Source organism: Rhodnius prolixus, unplaced genomic scaffold (assembly GCF_049639745.1).
Source record: "Rhodnius prolixus isolate KJV_2025 unplaced genomic scaffold, Rpr scaffold_15, whole genome shotgun sequence".
Lineage (NCBI taxonomy): Eukaryota > Metazoa > Arthropoda > Insecta > Hemiptera > Reduviidae > Rhodnius > Rhodnius prolixus.
Genome location: NW_027411605.1, coordinates 4,442,228 through 4,461,186, shown reverse-complemented (window position 1 = coordinate 4,461,186; position 18,959 = coordinate 4,442,228). Strand labels below are relative to the sequence as shown.

The following is an 18,959-nucleotide window of genomic DNA, read 5'->3' as shown; positions in this document are numbered from 1 at the left end:
TCCTGCCAGGTCAGGCTACTAATAATACTTAAATGTGTGAGTCCATTCTTCAATGGAACATGCGGGGTTTCAAAAACAACATGGAAGGTTTGCGCAGAATTGTAGGAGAACACCGACCATTCGGGTTGTGCCTCCAAGAAACCAAGATTCGCCCAGGACAAATCATACGAATCCCTGGGTACACTGTTTACAGTAAAGAAGTGCAACCAGCCCCCGGTGGGAGGGCGCATGGCGGAGTTGCCGTCTGTGTAAGGGAAAATATCTCCAGCAGGCGACTACCTCTTCAAACTAATTTACAAGCCGTTGCCGTGCGCCTAGCTACACCACTGCAGGTCACTTTAGTTAGTATTTACCTACCAGATATCTATTGGCGAAGAGGTGACCTGGAGAATCTACTCTCGCAACTCCCTGCACCGGTGCTGCTAATGGGTGACTTTAATTGTCACAGCACCTGGTGGGGTTCCGTCAGAACTGACGCTAGAGGTAGAGCTCTTGAGGAGATTATAGACAACGCTAACCTGATGCTCCTCAACAGTGGTGAAGTAACTCATTTTAATGCACACTCAGGAGGATTCAGTGCAATTGACCTGAGTGTGGCAACTCCCACAATTGCAATTAGACTTGAATGGACCACACTAGAAGAATTATACCACAGTGATCATTTTCCAATATTAGTAGCAAGCTCCATCTCCAGGTCAGAATACGTTATGCCCTGGAGATACGACATCAAAAGAGCAAATTGGTCTGCTTATGCTGCCAAAGTGTTGATACCACCCCTTACAGGGGATGTCAACCTTGATACAAATTTGTTTACTAAAGGATTGACTCTTGCAGCTAGCTCCACTATTCCTAGGGTGGGCGGGAAGGTCACTAGACCCCCTGTCCCCTGGTGGACTTCGGAATGTCGGGCAGCTAATGCAGCAAAAAAGCGGGCCTTAAACAGATTCAAAAGACATCCGACGGAGGGAAATCTTATAAACTTCAAAAGATTAAGAGCCAGGGAGAGGCGTATAATTAGACATGAAAAAAAGGAAACTCTCACCTCATACTTGTCAAAAATCTCCTCAACATCGACGTTGAAAGAGGTGTGGAGTAAGATAAGAGCCCTCTCTGGTGGACGTAAAACCCCGTCGATACCAGTCTTAAAAATAAATGATGTCGTCGTCACCGAGGCAGAGGAGGTCGCTGGGGCCTTGGCTAGGCATTTTTCTCAAGTGTCTGGCTCGGGGAGCTATTCGGCGGAATTCCTTCGGCGAAAAGGTGACGTGGAGCAACAGCCACTCGATTTTGATGCCGCTATCAATGAAACATACAATGAACCGCTAACCATGCACGAATTAGACAATGCCTTACAGAAATGTAAAGACTCTGCCCCAGGAGTGGATGGGATCCCATATGCAATGATCAGAAATATGGACATAAATGGGAAGGTAGGCCTCCTCCAATTGTATAACAGCATATGGGATACCGGCCAATACCCTGATGGTTGGCGGGACGCTATTATTATACCGATCCCAAAGGAAGGAAAAGACCCTAGTAACCCCTCCAGTTACAGACCTATTTCGTTGACCACCTGCTTAAGTAAGGTCCTTGAGTCTATAATTAATTATAGACTAGTGTATTTGTTAGAAACGAGAGGACTTTACAGCCAGTATCAGGCGGGATTTCGCAGATATCGTTCCACGTTGGATCAGATGAGCCGCCTCGAGATCTATGTGCAAAACGCTTTTATGCGTAGAGAACACGTGCTGGCCGTGTTCTTCGATCTCGAGAAGGCCTATGATACGACATGGAGATATGCGATTCTGCGGAAGTGTCACGAGTGGGGACTGAGAGGGAGATTGCCGAAGTTCCTCCGTAGCTTCTTAGAACTGCGAAGGTTCCGAGTGCGACTGGGGTCGGTCCTTTCGGACCCACATGAACTACAAAATGGCATACCTCAGGGGTCGGTGTTGAGCGTTACGTTGTTCACGATAGCGGTAAACAGCCTTGCTGAAGTTGTAGGTGACCCACTACAAGTATCCTTATATGTTGACGACCTCGCTATTTATTTATCAGGTAGTGATATCGATGAGGTCGGGGAAACCCTACAGCAGGCTGTAGAGAGAGTGGCTGAAGAGGCATCTAGGAACGGATTTAAATTCTCTGAAACTAAGACCGTGTGCCTTCATTTTTGTCGCCTAAGACGGAACTGTAATCCTCCGACACTGGTACTAGATGGCACACTGATCCGCTATAAAGAAAGTGTCCGTTTCCTGGGCCTCGTATTTGATAGTAGGTTGACCTGGCAGGATCACATTGATTACATTAGCACTAAAGCAAGGAGAACCCTCGATTTATTGAAGTTCCTTGGAAGATACAAATGGGGGACGGAGCGGGAAATCTTGAAAAGTATTTTTATTTCACTAACCCGTTCCAAGTTAGAATATGGAGCCCCAGTGTATAGTTCTGCGCGCAAGTCTCGCCTGAAATTGTTAGATAGAATTTACAACGAAGGAGTTAGATTATTCACAGGCGCCTTCCGGACTAGTCCTTTGCAAAGCCTCTATGTGGAGTCAGGGATGCATCCTCCTCAGCTGAGGAGAGAGCAGCTCACCCTGACCTACATTGCCGGAATATGGGGAAAACGTTTTCATACTTTGTTTCCTGCCATATTTGAGAGCCCACATGAAGATGAATTTAGAAGACAACGCTCGCGGACGCGCCCCCTCGGGGTTCGGGCCAAAGAGCTCTTAGACACGGAAGGAGTGCAATTGTGTTCGGTGATGGATTGGGGCTTCTCGCCTTCCCCACCATGGACATTACCTTCCGCATGCGTCCGCATGGACCTGGCAATATTTAAAAAAGATGAAACACCACCCGTCGTTTACAGACAAAGACTTCTAGAGCTTTTAAACTTTTATTATGACTTCCGACCGATCTTTACAGACGGCTCGAAGGTAAACGACGGAGTTGGAAGTGCCTTGTACACGGAGGGAGTCACCCTCAGTTGGACACTCCCGCATTTTGCGACCGTGTACACGGCTGAGATTTATGCTATTTGCCAGGCCATAGAGTTCATTAAAAGAAATTATTACACAAAAGCATTAATACTTACCGACTCCTTAAGTGCAATAATGGCTCTCCGGGATAGATTCTCGACAGACCCAATGGTCATGAAGATATACTATTTATTGTCCGAGCTAAGCACACATGGTCGAAGGGTGGTGTTCGCCTGGGTGCCGGGCCACATTGGCGTGTCCGGAAATGAAAGGGCGGACGAGGCTGCAAAACGAGCAGCCTCTACACAAACTAGCCATACCATCCTTGTTCGGCCCACTGACTTACAAATATATATGAAAAATATTATAAATAACAAGTGGCAAAGTCAGTGGGATAATATTGACGAAAAACTTAAAGAATTTAAACCATGTGTGCGAAATGCTAAAGTCGAGAACTACCCGCGGCATGAATCTGTAATTTTAACGAGGCTAAGGATTGGGCATACACGTGTGACACATGGGTACCTCCTCATTGCCGAAAGAAGGCCGAGGTGCCCGAGATGCCGAGAAAGGCTGACAGTGTCGCACGTGTTGGAAGGGTGTCAGGCACTGCGAACACAGAGAGAAACAGCAGGTCTGCCACATGACCAGCGCGCAATTCTCCAAGAGGGTTCTCCTTATGTAAGGAGGCTATTTGATTTCTTAAAAAATATAAATTATTATAATAAAATTTAGGTATAGATTAGGTTAGCTTATAGTTTAGTTCTTATAAAGGGGAAAGGAATATCGAGTACTTTCCCCTTGTGTGAATGAGTAGTATGTTCTTTTTAATAGCGTGAGTGTATTTATTGACATGAAAGTATTTATTGGCGTGAATGTATTTATTGGCATGAAAGTATTTATTGGCGTGAATGTATTTATTAGCGTGAATGTATTTATTGGCATGAATGATTTTATCAGTGTAAGTGTATTTATTGCGAGAATGTTGGTATGAATGTTAGATTTAGTTTTTTTTTAATTCGGGGTTGAAAGAAATTTATAAAAGTATTTCAACCCCCCTTAGATTTAAATTCATTTAGGATTAGGTCACTTTTAGAGTGTGCAGGAACATTTGTTAAAAGTACTGCACACTTGAGTTAGATTCTACGAAATAGCCTCCTTAGGATAGACTATGTACATAATCTAGATTAAGCGTTATTACATATGTCATATATAATGTATTTGTATATTATTATGTATTATTATATAAATCGTTACAATTTTGTTTATTAATAGTTAAAGCAGAACCCAAAGTACTTTTAATTGCTTGAATTTTGGATAAACGTCAGCTTATGAAAATAAGAGATGGTACCATCGGCCAAATCGCATTCCCCCTCGTCGGCTAGACCGATGATGTAAGAGGGGAGCGCGGTCTGCTTCCGTTTGCCTAGGCTCCAACCTGCCTTGCTGAGCAAGATATGTGTGTGGCAGCCCGATAGGACAATAGGGTACCATCCCAGCTCTAGTGGCCTTCATGTGAGAAAAGAAACTGTGAGCAGGCGCTAATGGCCACAGACGTCGATGCGCCAAAAAAAAAAAAAAAAAAAAAAAAAAAAAAATACAAACTGGAGAAATATCTATCACAATCAAACAGACTTGCAGCAATTACAAAAAAAAAATCGTGTGAGTTAAATTTTAATTTTAAGAAACTAATAACCCCCACCACACAAAAAAATGCAACATTGATATACATACATGAATAAGGAAGCGATAAGTCTGTGACCAACAAAACTACTGTGCGCGTGATTTGATTCCCAACAGTAGTAAGGAGGCCATATCCCGAGGAAAACCCAAATGGGTTAACCACACACCCTCTCATCTTCCTCAAGGGAATTTACTGGAAAGCGTTGTTGTCCCCCAATCAGCGGCGTGCAAGGAGGTGGAAGTCCCTAATACATTACTCGCAGGCACATTCTGCTCCTGGAATTAATTATTCAAATGCATTATCCCAGAATCCCAGACTCCCGGAAACTAATCAGAGAGACAGAGAGAAGGAAGTAGTAGATGAAATAGAAAATGGTTTAATTGAATTAGTAAAAATGCGGTGAGAAGTAAAATCAATGAAGTTGAGGTTACTAATCGAATTACAGCTAAAATTAAAGTAAATACTCATGTGGTCCATCTATTCTGGTGGCTGATCATCGATCCAAGAGGAAGAAAGATTATTGCCGATTTCTGTCATAATTTTTTATTATTTCTTGCCAAGCTTTCGAACCTAGGGTCTAGGATCTAGGCAGTCTTCAGGGCTGAAGAACATGTTATGCATTATCTTATTGTTAATGAGTAAAGTAAATAAAGTAGTGCCTATTTTTTCAGGCCGGCTTTGCGTCCAACTACCAAATTAGGTTTCGTGGACGGAGGCGACTAACAAACATACTTTACTATAAATGCCTCATATTAACCATTGGGAATATAGACTAGTACCGCAATACATCTTAGCTTTGCGGGTATAGCCTATAACCGCCTAACATACTTTACTACAAATTTCTCATATTAACCATTGGGAATATAGACCAGTACCGCAATACATCTTAGCTTTGCGGGTCTAGCCTATAACCGCCTAACATACTTTACTATAAATTCCTCATATTAACCATTGGGAATATAGACTAGTACCGCAATACATCTTAGCTTTGCGGGTCTAGCCTATAACCGCTTGGCTACCGTGGCGCACTTTTTTAATGAGTAAATAATTTTTCATTGGCGGATTACTGACATACTTAACGTCTTATTCCAATTAACTTTCAAGACCAAGGCTGGAATTCGAAGCCAGTATCCGCAAGACAGTTCCGATTTCCTAACCGCTCGGCTACCCGTTAATGCTCTAGAAACCAAGATGTTCATCCACCTCTTTCTTACAAAAAACACCTGGGTGAACAACATGAGGGCTGGTAAAGAATGGGGCCCGTTCATGAACGCCCTACATGATCAATGTGCTTTTTATCACCCAACTTTTCCAACTTGCGTATTCTAGATTCAAACTTTCCTACAAGATAAGTATCTTAACCTCCCCCCCCCAAACCGTGTTGTGGTGCAAATTACACTCTGTACAAACTCGTCTAAAATTTCTCTGCAGAGATATCTGGTGACTAGAGCATAAAACTCCAGCATTACTTGGACTTCTATTTGCTACTTTGCCTCCACAGAAGGAAGATAAGCGAAGTAATGTAGACATTTTTAGAGTCTACAAAAAAAAAGTACCTTATTTTTTATTTAGTTATATTTCCTTCAAACTCGGAATTGTTACTTTAAAAAACGCAATACTCCGTCTCCCACAACTTTATCCAATACTCAGATTGTCAGTAGCGATATTTTATGCGTACAGGTACAAACCTGTACAAACAGGTTGATAAAACCAAACCTTTTCTCCGAAAACAGTTAAAAAATATCTTTAAAAAAAATTATTTTTCAAGTGAAACTTTTAGGTTCTTAAAATCCGTAACGAAAGTAAAGTAGCCGCTTCTTTTTCCGCAGGAAATTGCGGAAAACTAAATATATGACCAATTAGGGAAAATGGGGGAGGGGCATTACTGAGTCATTTTCTTCAGTCTCAGAAATTGAGCAATCTATCACTCATTTTTACTATGTGTTGGTAAATCCGTACATCGCACTAGAATGGCACTTTTAGAAGGAAATGTAACAAATTTTTCCCCCTTCTAAAGTATTAATTAATCGAATAGCTCCAGAAAAAGAAAATATTACAAAATAAAAGTTGTAGATATACTTACAACTAAAGCTAATATGCATTGTGGTACTGGGTTCGATTCCCGGTCTTAGGCCTTGGATTTTATTTAATAGTTAATAAAAGAAATTTATAGTAAAGTATGTTAGGCGGTTATAGGCTAGACCCGCAAAGCTAAGATGTGTTGCGGTACTAGTCTATATTCCCAATGGTTAATATGAGAAATTTACAGTAAAGTATGTTAGGCGGTTATAGACTAGACCCGCAAAGCTAAGATGTGTTGCGGTACTAGTCTATATTCCCAATGGTTAATATGAGAAATTTACAGTAAAGTATGTTAGGCGGTTATAGACTAGACCCGCAAAGCTAAGATGTATTGCGGTACTAGTCTATATTCTCAATGTTTAATATGAGAAATTTATAGTAAAGTATGTTTGGCGGTTATAGGCTACACCCGCAAAGCTAAGATGTATTGCGGTATTAGTCTATATTCCCAATGTTTAATATGAGAAATTTATAGTAAAGTATGTTTGCTAGTCGCCTCCATCCATGACACCTAATTGGTAATTGAACGTTAAGCCCCGCCTGAAAAAAATAGACGATTACTTTACTTCTACTTAAAAGTAATGAGTAAAAACAATTTTAAGAAAAGTAAAAACCTAATCAGAAAAACATGTGCCTACTTCCGGTTTAGAGAGTATTCTTCGCTAAGTTACTGTCAGATTCACACAATAAATGTGGGAATTCAAAGTCCCACAACATGGTGCGCAGTTATTTTCCCTGAATAGAATTCCAAAAATTGAATCACACTTGGAAGGCACATAAAACTATATTAAAGGTATACCAAATCTTAAGGTGGCAATAGTGGGGGGGGGGGGAGTTTAAAGTTAATAAACAGGAGTTTATGGAAGGAAATGAAAATTACTGGTGAAAATTAATTAATTGAAATCTTAATAACAGGAAGGAAGGAAGTTTGTGGAACCAGTGCTACCACTGAGGCTTATCGTTTTATGTCTCGTTTATAGTTGATCGTATATTCTCAAATTTAATATGTATGGTAAATAATTAAATTTGTTTTTAATCAACAATGGTGTATATACTCGTAAATGGAGACAATCTCAGCCAGCCAGTAGTTCTCTTTAGCTACTAAATCAGAGAGGGGCAAAAATTTAATCAATTAAATTCCAATTGAATCATGATTAGAATTTAAAAAAATTAATCCACTAAAATTAGTTGATTGAATTAAATTCACTTTTAATTTAATCGGAATTTAATCAATTAAAATGTTTAATTATAAAAAAAATTAATATTTAGGTAAATTAAAATTAAATAATCAGAATTTTAATTGATTGAATTAATTTCCAAATTTAGTTTTAATCACTTTGGACGATTAAATTTTTTTAATTTAATCAAAATTTGAGAGATTTAATTTTTGTAACCACAACTTTGTCATTGGTTGAACCAGCATCGGGCCAAATCTCTTACATTCTGTCTAGCTGGTGCTTCATCTCCATCACTTTAAATATCACTTTTCTGAAACTTGGCACCTTCATTCCACCAATACGAGTGCCATCAATTGTAGAAAGTGCTTGGAGAATTAGAAAAAACTTTTGAAATATTTTCTCTCTCTAACTATTGTTCACATCCTCATTTGTCCACATCTCAACATATTGTTGAGGTGAGCGGTTGTGGGTTATTGCAATCCCGGTCTTCAATCAATGTGAGTGTAAGGTACTCCCATATAGGTCTAGTGAGTGACAACATGATTAAATGTGAGTGTAAGGTAGTCCTATATAAGTCTTGTAATGAGTCACTAACATGATTAAATTTGAGTGTAAGATAGTCCTATATAAGTAGAGAATCGTCAACATGATTAAATGTGAGTGTAAGATAGTCCTATATAGGTCTAGTGAGTGACAACATGATTAAATGTGAGTGTAAGGTAGTCCTATATAAGTCTAGAGAGTCTTTAACTTGATTAAGTGAGAATGTAGAAACTAGAGTGAGAATGTTTACAGATATTGCCACTAGAGTTTTCAACCGTATGGAGTACAAAGTAAGGTTACAGCCTATTTAATGGCGGCTTACCAGTCTACAATGTGCCTATTTCTCTTAGGTCTATTTCACGATTAAACAATACAAATTCTCAACTTTTTTGTTTCTGTTAACGATAATTGAGTAAAACATGAGGTATCATACCCAAAGAAATATTATTTATCGTATTATTAAAGGAATTTTTTTTTCTTGCTTAAATCGAAAGTTTATCAAATACCTATGGGAGAAATGTATGGGAAATTTTTTTAAATTAATTATTTCATTGAAATTATCATGTTTAAAGTAGTGGCCAATCACAGCGTAGTAAGGTTGTAGTCTATGGGCGGGTCACGCCCACCTATAGTATAGTCACGCCCCGTCCAATGGAAACCAGTTATGGGCTGGTCAAAGCGAACTATAACAATGGTGCTTCAAGACCTTTCACTTATTTTTCTAAATCTTTTATTATTTTCTGATATTTCATTAACTTTTTTTTGTTATTTTAGTAATAATATTAATCTTACGTAGATATTTAATGCTAACAAATTATTCGAAAAATATATAATGCTCAATTTTCAAGACATTTTTCATGTTAATATCGTTTTCGAACAGTTTTCGCTAATATTCAACAGTTTCACTTCACTTTCTCATGAAAAGAATCTCGTATGAACACTCACATGACTTTTTCTTACCATAATTTACGAATATAATTGAATTTTCGTGTAACTTAGAATTATCTCTCTGAACCAAACTAATAATTGAGAAAAAATTACAAGTCAAATTGACATTTAAGCTTAAGTACGTCATTAGATCAGCTTCAGATGAATCCGTTTGGCAAATTCATAGTAAATTACAGAAAAAGTCTTTCTTTAAAATTGCACTTCCGGTGTATTATTTTTATTTCTTCCTGGAAGTTTAGTTAGAAATTTTTTTTTTTTTTTTTTGGCGCATCAACAGCTGAGGTCATTAGCGCCCGGAGCTTTTTCCAGTGCACTGCCGGCCTCCGGACAGTGTTCTCTCGTTACAGACAACACTGTCCATCACCGGACAGTGAGCTGTAAGAAGCTCCTAGGAAGAGAAAATCTAAGGGTCAGCTGCTGGATTCGAACCCGGGACCTCCGCGTGGGAGTCCAGTATGGTCCGAAAGTGTCCGTGTGTTATGTTTTAGTGAATAGTCACCTAAACATTCTGAATACCAAAAAAAAGAAATTTATTAATCAAATACTTGGAGGTGGTGAAACCTTAAAACATCTGAAATGGAAGTTTAGAAGTTAGAAAAACGAGAGTATAAGATGGTTCTATGTAGGTCTGTCTAGTGAGTCACCAACACGGTTAAATGTGAATGTAATTGTAGACCTATCATGGTTTAGTGAGTCATTGTACTTGTGAAGTCCAAGTTTGGAAAAAATTAATAGAAAAGTTTTGGTTGGAGATATTGAGAAAGGTGGCCTCGCCAAAACGTGGTCTGAACCATTATTTGAAAAGTCATAGTGAGTGATTAAAACAACTTATGATTAAATTGTATTTTTAATTAGTGCCCATCTCTGTTCTAAATCTGCAACTCTTTTAATACTCCTTCCCACAATATCCTAAGATATTCCTAAGTCCAGGAATTAGGATTGTTCACTGAAGAGTGTATGCCTCTCCTAACCGTGGTATCCACCCCAGGCTCTCTTGGAAAATCCCAAGGATTATGGAAGCCCATCAGTTCGGGATTTGGGTTACTTACTATTACGCGAATTTCGGTGTGGTTTTATGGACATCATGTCATGATATTTTTTAATCAATTAAAGTAAACAAAGACAAAATTTGATTAAAGTTTGAGGGGGGAAAGGAATTTATTGTAACAATGTAATCGGGAAGTGATGTTATTGCTGGAAATGTTTGAATTGAAGCTGTGTTGTGTTGTTGGGTGGATTTGTATAAAGAAGTGTGGAAAAGTCCCAATGGGATGCCCGTTGTGTTTGGATACTTGGGATGGAGAGGAAATGGGATGAAGATGCAATGTTGTTCTCGTGTAGATTACCAGTCTTCAATTTGATTAGTGATTTGGTTAGCGCCAAAGACGTACCGACTATCTGTGCGCGTAGAATGGAATCAATGTGATTGTGTGGAAGACAGACAAGAAGCGAGAACTAAGTCTTTTGCCACCGATATAGTTAGAGTATCTTGTTCCTCTCTCTATCTCGCCATCCACTGGAACAGTGTCTTTGAACTCTGACGACCTCTGGTCTCTCACAAGTATATAAAATAAGTAAGGACTATACAGTCCGCCTATACATATACACACACGACCACTAACAGCAGAGAGTCTATCCTATCTATACAGAAGAAATACCGAACGACAACACTACCTTATACGGCAAGTTGGCGGGATGACTCGCTCACTACGCAGCATCCTCTTGTGGTCATTCAAAACAGACCAGATATTGTCACTCACACTCTCCTAGATCATTGTGTCGTAATTTTCTGTTTTTTTCTTAAAATTAGTGTGGAAAAATTTTGTGAATTAAAACTAATGAAAGAAAAAGATTCTGAACATACAGAAAGCTGAGATGTATTGCGGTATTAGTCTATATTCCCAATGGTTAATATGAGAAATTTATAGTAAAGTATGTTAGGCGGTTATAGGTTAGACCCGCAAAGCTAAGATGTATTGCGGTACTAGTCTATATTCCCAATGGTTAATATGAGAAATTTATAGTAAAGTATGTTAGGCGGTTATAGGCTAGACCCGCAAAGCTAAGATGTATTGCGGTACTAGTCTATATTCCCAATAGTTAATATGAGAAATTTACAGTAAAGTATGTTAGGCGGTTATAGGCTAGACCCGCAAAGCTAAGATGTATTGCGGTACTAGTCTATATTCCCAATGGTTAATATGAGAAATTTATAGTAAAGTATGTTAGGTGATTGTAGACTAGACCCGCAAAGCTAAGATGTATTGCGGTACTAGTCTATATTCCCAATGGTTAATATGAGAAATTTACAGTAAAGTATGTTAGGCGGTTATAGGCTAGACCCGCAAAGCTAAGATGTATTGCGGTACTAGTCTATATTCCCAATGGTTAATATGAGAAATTTACAGTAAAGTATGTTAGGCTGTATGTCTGAAATTGGAAGATTTAACAAAAATGGGATTGTAACAGTATCCGAGAATTTTGCAAAAATTATCAACTGTTGTTGATATTATGAATTTATTAACAATTATCAATTGTTGTCTGAATTTGTGTGCATTAATTGTGTTACGTGTATTTTTTTTATCGAAATTGCATGACCGGCGGAAGTTTAAACGATTAATTTTGTGTTAATTTTATTTTTAAGGAGGATATCCGGAAACGTGATGTTTCGTTGGACAATCCGGTGAACCCTGCAGTGTAGCCAATTAACATTTAGTAAAAATTCAGACTGTGACGGAAAACTTTAAGAGCAGTTGAGTTGTGCGAATCACCGTCAATTGCACTGCAATGCAGGATTTATTTAAAATTAGACTGTAACTTTGTTCCCGCCCACATAGGCTGTATTGTTCCGTAAACTGAACTACAGACAAATAGTTGTTCCCTTTATTGTAACCGTAACTCTAAAAACTGCGCAAGCGTATGAAATTACTTTTATTACTACTCCAAAAGTTCCTCTAGAATTAGTTCTCCCTGTTTATGGAGAATACAATAAATTTCTTAATAGACCCATAAAAATGTTAGCTTTCATTATCTTCTGTTTTAGGTCCACAGTCTCTTTCTTCTGGTGACTTCAACAATCTACCTGTTACTATGCCGCTGTCACATAGTGACATCAATTACACGTGCACTTCAGCTGGCCGTAAACGGTTTTTCTTTCATCGTATAAGAAATGTTCTTACCTTAATAAAAGTAAATTACCGGAAATTCTACAGAAAGACACAGTAAATAACGGCAGCATTTATGTCTAATTATGTACTCTTAGGGGGGGGGGCCGCCATTGCATGGTAAAATGAAGTTGTTTGACGTCCACAAAGAATTTGTTTAAATAACGCATGTTTGTAACAAAATCTGCTGCAAATATTTGCGTCTTCGTCTCGCCACAATTACGTGATTAAAATGTTTCTTGATTCTTAGTGTCCCAAATAAATGTGTCTTTAGGCACCATGGTAGCCGAGCGGTTATAGGCTAGACCCGCAAAGCTAAGATGTATTGCGGTACTAGTCTATATTCCCAATGATTAATATGAGAAATTTACAGTAAAGCATGTTAGGCGGTTATAGGCTAGACCCGCAAAGCTAAGATGTATTGCGGTACTAGTCTATATTCCCAATGGTTAATATGAGAAATTTACAGTAAAGTATGTTTGTTTGTCGCCTCCGTTCACGACACCTAATTTGGTAGTTGGACGTAAAACCTGCCTGAAAAAAATAGGCAATTACCACTACTAAATGTGTCTTTAATATTATTCGTGTTCACAAGCGTTCTGTAATAATATAGTTCCGTTGTGATGTCACAGTGGAAAATTATTACGTAAGAAAAAGTTTCATACTAAAGCGATAAGCCTAACTTACATTTTGTTCAAGTTCAAATGTGGATATTTCTCTAGCAAACTCAAAAAGCCGTTCTGCATAGGTGCACCTGTGTTTTTCTGTCCAAATTAGGATCTGCAGCTTGCCTTCTTTAATATAGGTACTTTTTTTTTTATATATAATAATTGGTTTATAAAACTTGTTTTTGTTTTATTAGCGTTAATGAAGGTCAACCGGAAAGACGTAAAGTCCATATTGGTTTTATTGTTCTGTGGGTTGGTTTAGGTGGGCGCGTTACTTCCGGCTAAAACTTACACCACTAGACCGTCGCTCTCACTCAATGAAACCTTCACTCCCCCCCAGCCACCGTGTGCCGGCCATTATTACAATGAAATGAACGTTGTACTAGACACAGATAGACACGGATCAACAACACTGGACAAATAGACAGACAGACACAATGTCTTCTTATTGTTGTTTACAATTTAGGGCCAACTAACATATGTATCTAATGCCGGCTTTTTCTAGCCAACATAGTTTTAGATGAACATGAACATTATAAAACTTGCGTTTAATTACTAGGTCTTTAAGTTTCTCTTAGTCCTTTTTGAAGAGCAAGTATTGCAATCGAAATATCCTTCGAGTCCGAAAAAGTGGTCTTTAGATTGTGGTCAGGAAGTTGTACGAGCTTAAACTCAATAAGAATCTCAATAACGAAAAGTTTCCGGAAACTCAAACTTCATATTTCATTTCCTCCACGATAGAAACTTAACTATCACACCCTTTTAACGGATATACTATTTTTTAGGTTTTTCGAAAACAGCTGCAACTGTCTCTTTAAACTTATTGAACACTACCACCGAACTATATAGCAAACCATTAACATTAAATTAGAATTAAATATGTTGCGAGTTTTACGAAAATCGTCGGTGGAAAATTAATTTCAAGGGGAGGTTCTAGGAAATCAAGTTTTCCTCAGAGAATGATACAAGTAAATACATTTCAAGAGGAAGTCTTGTGAGTATTCACCCCAACAGTTTTTGCTGTGGGTGTCTTTGTTTAGGCATTGTTAGAAATCATGTCATCAAGAAAAGAGCCGTTGTGGTCTTGATGATTGATGGACGCATAAAGACGTGTGGGATATACGAGTATAAACTGGTTTTTTACCATTCTTTGATAGACAACCTCTAATGTAATCTCAGAAGGTCGTGTACCTTGAAGAAAGAATCAAAAGGGGGATGATCGTGAACTGAATTTCTTTTTTATTAAATAGAGATGATGCTCAATTTACTTTAATGGAGAAGATGATTCGGTAACTGAATGGGTAATTGTGTGTCTTCAATGCTTTCATCTTTAAGCACAGTTCATCTAAGGGATAACAACTATGGTTTTGGGAGGGATGATAAGCCAGTCAAGCTCGGGAGGAGGTTGGCAAGAATTCAGTTGGTTAACTATTTGATGAGAAACGTTCGCTTAATTTCATTTATGTATTCTTTTCAAAATAAAGTGATAAGGGATCACACGAGGGCCTACATTGACTGGTAAATCTCTTTAGCTTTTTCTCCAAACTTACAAAAAACATTTTTAAGAAATATAGTATATTGCTTGCTTGATCGTTTCTATTTTTATAATTATAAAAAATAACAAAATTGAAAGAAACAAAACTTGTATTAAATTATCAGCCCTTAAATTATGATTTATTGGCAATAGCCCTGAGGAAGTAGTTTTGGAAGACCAATTTCTTTGCGTTTCGGGGGGGGTACCCGTGAAGAAGGGTTTCTTCACGAGCTTTTTTATTTACGGGCAAGATGTGCCCGTAAATCGTATAGAATTTATGAATAATACTATTCACTAGATTGAAATAATTATTTTCATTAAAAAAAATTATATATTTTATCAAAATTGGTCAAATTAATAATAAAATATCTGAAATTAAAGTTAGTTGAAAAAAAAATGATAAGTTAAGTTGGCTACATTGGAGTAAATTATTCATGTTCTAATTTATAACCTACATTTAAACCTCCAAACTAAAGTGCTTAGTGTGTGATAAAAAATAAACAACCCTTCATTTAACATGAAATGATGAACAGAAAACATTAATAACAACAAACAGGTACACAATAATTAATGTGCATATTAATAAATGAGATCAGATATAAAAATTTGTTTATTTTATGTACAGTACGATTCAGAAATTGTAACACAAGTATTGGTGGCACATGCCTAGTGTTAAATTGTTTATTACTACTGCAGTGTTAAACAGATTGTTCAAGAAATAGTTTAAAGTTTATTAACAAAAAAGAAAAGTTATTGTTAGTTTGTGTTCATTAGTTGTGGGCAAGAAATTCATATACTTTCATCAATTGGTAAGTTTAGTTTAAATATTCGGGACATATGGATTGATTCAAAAGTTAAAAAAAAACTATGATGGATTCAACGGACAAATTTTTTGAATCACTTTTAATGAAGTTTAAAAAGTTGTTTTACCGATCACTTCGGGTCCTTCAGTTTAAATTTGGGTTGCAATATCTGTTATTCTGATTCTACTTAATTATTTTAGACTTCTTAAGTAATTATAGAAAGTTACTTTACATTTACCTTTTAAAATTATTATTCGCAAATTAGAATGTGATAAATGGCAGTAAATGAAATAAGAGTGAACATTCTTGCAAGATTTTGTTACAGTTTTAATTGAATTAAAAATTAATTATAAAAATTCCTTAAAATTTTACAATTAACACTAAGTTAAATCAACTTGAATAGAGTTGGTGTGGAAAGGCTGGAAAGGGCAAAGCAATTGAGGCAAATCCCCTTAAAAGTTGAATGTTTACGTTCGTTTGGGGACCCGCATTTGGTACAAATTAGTAACTTCCAAATGAAGGCCCTTACTGAACTTCATCCACGCAGCGACTGTCACATATTATTTATGCTGTGGTAGCCTCACAGTAAGTGTTGCGTTAATGGGTGTGTGTGGAGGTGGGACTTTTAGATGGCAGCGCAGAAGTAAACAGTCAGCGGAGTGTATGTCTGTGCGCCAAAAGAAGGGGATAAACGTTATTTAACCCTCTTGTCCGCCCGCATGTTTAGTTTTCCCCCTATTTTAGGCTAATGAGTTTGCTAATGTTATTTTGTATACATTTCGTTAGAGTTAATTCTCCTTGTAATTTTGTCATGACTGTTTTCTACCCATACTACCCAAGGGGTAGGGTATTTGCGTTTTGCAGATTTGCTTGGTGGAGCATGGTCTCGATGACTTACGAGGATATCTGCAGCATTTGGGCTATCTACAGCAGATTCTGTAGGAATTAGGAAATGGAATAGACTTCAATGCATCTCCTGATGAACTGCTAAGCCGACAAGGAAGATCAAGATACCTGGCTAGTAGTTTCGGAGGGGGACTAAGTGACTAATATCATCTCAGATTCTGTTTCAAATAACTTTGAAGCACTATAGTTGGGTTCTAAGGCGCCACGATATCTAAGCAGTTTAAGGCGAAGCCTGAGATGTAGTGTGGTACTGAGTTCAATTCCCGGTCTAGGCCTTGGATTTTGTTTAATGATTTATAAGGGATATTTGTGTAAAGTAAGTTTGTACTGACACCTTAATTTGGTAGTTGGAGGTAAAGCCCGCATGAAAACATAGGCTTCTTTTTTACTTCTTGGGTTCTACCTGACACCATTAAGAAGGATTAACAAGGGTTCTATGTAAAGTTCTTAGAGCGTTGTAACCGCCCTTGCTATTTATAAATAAATAAATTCATGCACTATGTAGTAATTCATAACTTTTGGTTACAGCCTGCTGTGCTCAACTGTTTAAGAAGATGGACATCAAGTGAAGCTCTGGGCAGTATGACAGTAGATCCTGATTGTACTATAAAAGTGTCGGCAACAGACTTTGATCTTGTAGATCATACATTACCATCGCCTGAAGAACAACTGCAGACTGTAGCTCTAAAGTAAGTCGAATTTCTCAGACGATATTTCTGGAAAGAAAAAAAAAAAACTTATGTTTTGTCATTCCTTTAGGAGATCTAGGATATCCAACAAAGTAACTTTTAACGGATTTACGGAGCCATTTCCTAAAGGAGGAAGAGCAGAGTTACTTCTTCAGAAACCGATGTATATCCAGATATACAGGATGTATACAAGCTTTGGAGAGACAGAAGATGTATGCAATTACTTTGTTTAGCATACCTCAGGCTAGCCCCACTTGTCATGCAGACATTCCTGTTTTGTATCATGACTAATGTTGGTACTTAAGAAAAGAAATGACTTCCTTTTGCTCGCTGAGGCTTTGGTTTTAGGAAAGTGGAATCCAGGGCATTGTGACCAACATAATTTGCCCCCATGCTTGAGTTGGATGTGTCCATTTTCAGTGGCCCGTGATTCGACATGAATAACTTCTTTCAGTGTTAATTCCCTACATACATTTTCACTTGACATAGTCTTGGTATTCTACATCAGTTCATAGCTCTGTTAGCTTCGTTCTTCTTAATGAACCATTCCTAGGAAGACAAGTCGCTTATCTAACCAACAGGTTCTGGCCCCCAAGAGGGACTGAAGCACCTTATATTACTATAGTTTCGTCCACCTCACTTTTTTCTAAACCATGATGCCTGCACTCGGAATAAGAATGGTTTGTATCTGCCTCCTGTTTAGATTTCCGCTGGAAGATGCTGGCAAAATTAGTCTTAGGCAACTAGTGCATGATATTTTGACAAAGTATTCCCTCCTCACAAAATCTTCAATATTCTACGCGCTTCGTTGGTTTAAATGTTCTAAATTAGTGCAGGATTTTCAGCCTTTATTACTTTTTCCAGATTCCCACCGGAAATGGTTGCTATAGATGTTTCTGGTAAAAGTTTCGAAAGGATGTGCAGCCAACGAAGATCAATGATCACTGGTGAAACTGCCGACGGATTCAAGCGAAGGACTAAAACAAGACGTTCACGTAGCAAGAGAAGAAATACAATCGCTGGAACTGATGCGAAAGAAATAGCGGCGATAGTTGGCGGATCGGTTCCGATGTTAGTATATTTTTAATCTTTACTAATATTATTAAGTTTTATTATTATATTTTGATTTAAAATTAGCTCTGGGATCTTCATTTGCAGTGAAACACCAGAACTGGGCAAGACAACACCAGAAGGAATGTCTTCTTCCACTTCTGAAAAGAAGTCGCACTTAGAAAATCTCAAAGAATGGGGCCGTTCTAGACTAAGACAGATAAAAAATATCGAACCTTCCGTTAGATTGAGATCAGTTAGCAATTCTCGACGTAAATGGGACAAAGAAGAACCAAATCCACATTCGTCTTCTGGAAATTGGAGCGCTTCTTCGGAAAGTGGTCATTCAACGGCTACATCTCATATTCCACGGTAAGTGTTTGGTTATCACGCGATGATTGGAAGGTACAGTTAAAAAAAATATGGAAAGTAGGTAATTTAATGATGGCTGCTGCGGATATTGTTTAATTATAAAGAACTGAGAAACAATTTAAGCTTTTTTTTTCCTCAACCTGATCTCAGATTTCTCAGAGAAGCCCAGGCATTCTACCAGTCTCTCCTACTAACTTCGCTGAAATCCTACATTTCGTGAAACTCACGGAACTTCAATCTCCATCTTTAAAATGAAGCAAGCATTCCATAAGGCAATGGTCCATTATGTTCGTCAATATACCAACTCGCGTAATCATCACAACAATCCCATCTTCTTATCGTGATGACCCAGTAATT

The 18,959-nt window shown here is 37.8% G+C and overlaps 1 protein-coding gene across 4 annotated transcripts in view; it reads left to right on the top strand.

Moving 5' to 3' along the window:
• gukh (NHS actin remodeling regulator GUK-holder) overlaps nucleotides 1-18,959 on the top strand; it is a 198,194-nt gene that overhangs the window by 170,006 nt on the left and 9,229 nt on the right. The window contains exons 1-4 of one of the 4 annotated variants that reach the window (XM_074129588.1): nucleotides 15,238-15,338; nucleotides 17,020-17,180; nucleotides 18,045-18,251; nucleotides 18,318-18,602. In XM_074129588.1, coding sequence (XP_073985689.1) covers nucleotides 17,074-17,180; nucleotides 18,045-18,251; nucleotides 18,318-18,602 — 599 coding nt within the window. In that variant the 5' untranslated portion in view covers nucleotides 15,238-15,338; nucleotides 17,020-17,073. Of the gene's footprint in view, nucleotides 1-15,237; nucleotides 15,339-15,451; nucleotides 15,592-17,019; nucleotides 17,181-18,044; nucleotides 18,252-18,317; nucleotides 18,603-18,959 lie in introns of those variants that run through there. The other 3 variants (XM_074129589.1, XM_074129587.1, XM_074129586.1) reach the window with 3 other exon arrangements.